We start from the raw sequence: 4,392 nt of genomic DNA on the forward strand, positions 1-4,392 counted from the left end.
GGAGAGTTTTTAAGGGTTCAGATTTCCCTTGAATAGTTGGAACAGTATTTTGACTTAACATAAATTTTCTCAGCTTGTAGATAGATAAACCATCCATGTACTAAAGGAGGTTACTCCCAGGGAGAAATTTATCCAGGAACAGAAAGATTAGTTTCATTTGGTTATGGTAGTAAAACCAGACCAAAAGCAGTTTGGGGAGAAAATAGCCTGTTTGGCTTATATGTCTAAGTGACAATCCATGATCAAGGGAAGTTAGGGAATGAAGTCAAGCCAGGAACTCAAGGTTGAAAACCACAGGCAAGAACCATGGAGAAACATGGAGTACTGCTTGTGGGCTCACTCTACTGGTGGTCTCATACATCCCAGGCCCAATTGCTTAAGGATGGTGCCATCCACAGAAGTCTAGGATGCCCTGCATCACTTAATAAGATAATCCCCACAGACATGTCCACAGGACAATCTGAACTAGGCAATTGATAACTGGAAGCTTTCCCTCTGATAACTCTAGGTTCTGTCAAGTTGACAAAGGTAACTAAGACAAATATTTGTGTAGGTCCTATCCAAGAGTTGGGGACTGCTACTAAAGACTCAGCATAACACAATCCAGGAAAGCTGTTGAATAAACTAGATGAAGACAAATATGAATTGAGAGTCTGTGAAGATAGAAATATAACATCCTTAATGTTTAACATTGTGAACAAGGAGGTATTGGAGGGTATCTGCCCCAAGAAGGTGCAAAGATTGGAAAACATAGGGTGGATTAGAACCTGTGCCCTTAGACCCAAGCTCTTCTGTGGGATCCATCTGCCTTGAAAAAAACTGTTATGGTAGGGGTATTGTACAAAGAGCTACAGGGACTCAGTAGCTCAGTAGCCAGGAGTTAATCAGTGAGCAGCAGTAAGCCTTTTAATGCCTGAGGACTTTAAGTCAGTAGGGGACTTCAGGGAAACTAGGGTCTGTAAGAGTAACTGTGACAGAAATGGCTGTTAATGGGTGCTCAGGAATAGAGGTATCCTAGAATTTAGGAGGATTATTTTTGGATGATGTAGGGTTCTGTATGTACCAGAGACTATAGGGACAGTGTTGTCTGAGGCCCCAGTCAACTCCAGGCCATTGTAGAACAGAGCACTACAGGACAAGAATATATAAGAATCACTGGATTGTCAAAGAGATTTAAATGGGCCTCAAATTTAGACATGATATCCCTACCTAGGAGAGGAATGGTCAGCTATGCAAGGCCAGAAATGAATGAGTGAAGGGATATTTGTTTATCATACATGAAGTTTTTATGGCTAGGAAACAAAATAAAGTCATAATCCAAGGCATCCCTCAATGAACTGCTGTGAACATTAGGTAGTTGAGTTACATCAAAGTGGAGAAATCTCGGCTATCTAGAAATCTTTCGTAAGTAATCTGCTGATATTCTTAGCTTCTGAGTTAGTGGCACCTTGTGGCCTTTCAATATGACTCAAGAGGTTTTGTATGATAGTCACAAAGGCTGTTAGGTTGGATAAGGAGAAAATGATCGCTTATTAAAGGAAATATAGACATCTTCAGGTCATTAAGTCTTGTAATATACTGGGGAGATTCCTTCCACTAATCTGTCAAATTGGACACATTTGGAAAACTTCATATGGAAGAGATGTGGAACCAGACGTCGATAAGAGAGATTAATGTGCTCTGATACTCATTTTCATATGTATTGGGTTTATTTATCATGTCCTTCGTTGTCATCAATGAAATCCCAAATTTCATAAAACAAATTGGTAAGTGGGTAAAGTTTTTTTTTTTTAATTTTAATGGAAGTCCATTATACAACCAATGAAGTAATGAAACAAACAAGACAGGAAAGGTAACAGAAGTAGCCATTGAACCATTTTCTGTCACAGGCCATTTGAGCGTTGTTGAAAATTTGGAAACTTTAGGTAGACATCTCCAAAATCTTTGCTATAACCACAGGAAATTTTGGAATTCCCAATGTGAAGTAAATTTATTTTCAGATATCAGGAAAGTCTACGATGTTTAAGGGAACCGTAGAAGAAATAAAAATCACGCCACTGAACAAAAACAGGACAGCCGATAGAAATGCCACACCCATGGCAGCCCCAGCTTTCTGATTATGTGGATAAAGGGGCATATGGAAAGAGGGTGGAAAGGCAATCCCTTCCTTGTTTACAATGGAGAAATAATTGCACAAGACAGCAAGGAAGACAAAGCTACTCGCAATGATATTCAGAATCGCTGAAAGGCCGAAGGCATTATGGGTAGCATTCTGCTCTTGTCTTCCTCTGTACACATTTCTAAGAGCAACAATGGTGGCCACTTTTCCAATCAGCCAGAAAATGCTGGTGATCAGCAGCAGGTGTTGAGAAATACGAATATCCAAAGGGATGAATGTGTCATAGTAGCTGTATTGGTAACACGTTCTAATATTGCTCGAGTTGTCATAGTGGTACAGGCAGGTTTTCCACACTCCCACAAAGGCCACACTAGGGTAAGAGATCGCAGCTTCTTTCAAGTACCATACTCGCCACTGCGGGAGGCCCATGGAGGTGATGCAAAGAATCCATGCTATGGTGGACAAAGCAAAACCTCCTACCTGGTAATTGAAATCTTTGTTGAACAGTATCATCATGACAGTGAACATTGGATAACTGTAAAGAAATACAAGACAACATAAGGACAGGCTCCTCATGCATGGGACATTGTCTATTGAGTGACTAGTAACAGGATGGATTAATTGTTTATGTTTTAGAAAATGGGCCTTTGTTCTGGAAATTCCTATTTATAAGCAAATTAAGTGAAAAGCCATTGGGGGATATTTACTGTGGCTTGACAATGAATTTTAACAGTTCCATTTCTGACTGTTGGTCCAGATACACAATGTGGTTTGAATATAGATATTCAGCCACAAAGATGAACAATTGGGAAAATTGGGGGAGTGTTAAGGTCAGCATAATATATATCTCATGTTCCTGACCAGCCAGAACTTCACAGTGAGACTCTGTACCAAAAAAACTAATATAGAAAAGTCAATAAATGATGAATAAATCATTAACTAGTTAATTAAGAAAAGTAATATAAAATTAATTGATTCTAGGAAACACGTGTAGTTTACTGCTCAGTGTACATTGCCTTGAGGCAATCCAATTCACTGGAATACTTGCCACATGTCAAAAGGAGGACATTTTGGAACCTAAGAAAATGTTCACCAGGAAGCAAATCTAAAATTTATAGAAACCACTAAGCATATTTCTTAGTACTTTTACGCTGTCATGGTTTTGAATATTTATTATTTAGAGATTTTGCTGTTTTTCTTTATTTTTCCTTTTTTTTAACTGCTTTAAAGGTTTATTTATTTATTATGTTTACAGTATGCTGCCTATATTGACTGCATGCCAGAGGAGGGCACCAGATCCCATTACAGATGGTTGTGAGCCACCATGTGGTTGCTGGAAATTGTATTCAGGGACCTCTGGAAGAGCAGTCAGTCCTCTTAACCTCTCAGACACCTCTCCAGCCCTATTTTTTCCTTTTTAAAATTAAATTAAATTTAGTTTTTTTGAGACTGTTTCACAACATACAAGGATTTTCTTCAGCTCATTATGTGGCCCAGGCAGGTTTCACACTCAAAGAAATTCAGGTGTCTCAGATTCCTGAATACTTGGATTATAGACATGTGCCACCATGCCTGGCTTGTGTTAGGTTTTGTGTTATTGTTTTATGGCTGTTGTTGTTTTTGAAGTGATGCTGTTACAACTCAGGTACTTGTGTGTACTAGATAAATGGTTTATATCAACCTCCCCAAAAGTGTGTTTTCAAGGGCTTTATTTTTAGGCACTATATATAATGATACCCTTAGTGCCACAGAAAGAAAATGTGAGAAGTGAACTGTTGGATGGGAACCAAAAGAATCAGTTTTTTGGAGCCAACTATTTTCTACTTGAGTAGGATGTAACTCCTGGAAACAAAAATCCAAAGGTGTCTTTATTTTTATTGCCTAAGAAACATCATTTGGGGGCTGGAGAAATAGCTCAGAAGTAAAGAGTACCTACAACTCTTGCAAAGGACTCAGGTTCAGTTCCTGGTATCCACATGGTAATTCATAATTGTATGTAACTCTGGTTCCGGGGAATCTGATTCCTCTTCTTACCTGTTCGGGCTCGCGCGCGCGCGCACACACACACACATAAAATAAATAAATCTTAAAATATTTAAAAAGCAGCATTTAGAGGTGACACTCACTCACTGTTTGGTCCATAGTTTGCATCTCGCATGACTCCTGGGTGTCGTCTACTAAAGACAGTCTCAGCTTCAGCCATTGTGGAAAGCTGTATCAAGTGGAACAGGATGTTCCAGTGGAGCAGATAGTGAAGAGATGAAGTCACATAA

At 39.1% G+C, this 4,392-nt stretch overlaps 1 protein-coding gene across 1 annotated transcript; it reads right to left on the reverse strand.

The window, feature by feature from the left end:
* Positions 1–1,996: 1,996 nt before the first annotated feature.
* LOC100760821 (claudin-34) lies at positions 1,997–2,632 on the reverse strand. The gene has a single exon (XM_027432157.1). It carries the CDS (start codon positions 2,630–2,632, stop codon positions 1,997–1,999), a length of 636 nt encoding a protein of 211 aa, XP_027287958.1.
* Between the last annotated feature and the right edge of the window lie 1,760 nt (positions 2,633–4,392).

Source organism: Cricetulus griseus, chromosome X (assembly GCF_003668045.3).
Source record: "Cricetulus griseus strain 17A/GY chromosome X, alternate assembly CriGri-PICRH-1.0, whole genome shotgun sequence".
Classification (NCBI taxonomy): domain Eukaryota; kingdom Metazoa; phylum Chordata; class Mammalia; order Rodentia; family Cricetidae; genus Cricetulus; species Cricetulus griseus.

What these genes read in the sequence shown, in the direction of transcription:
- LOC100760821 (XM_027432157.1), bottom strand. Translation starts at nt 2,632, where the DNA reads ATGATACTGTTCAACAAAGATTTCAATTACCAGGTAGGAGGTTTTGCT.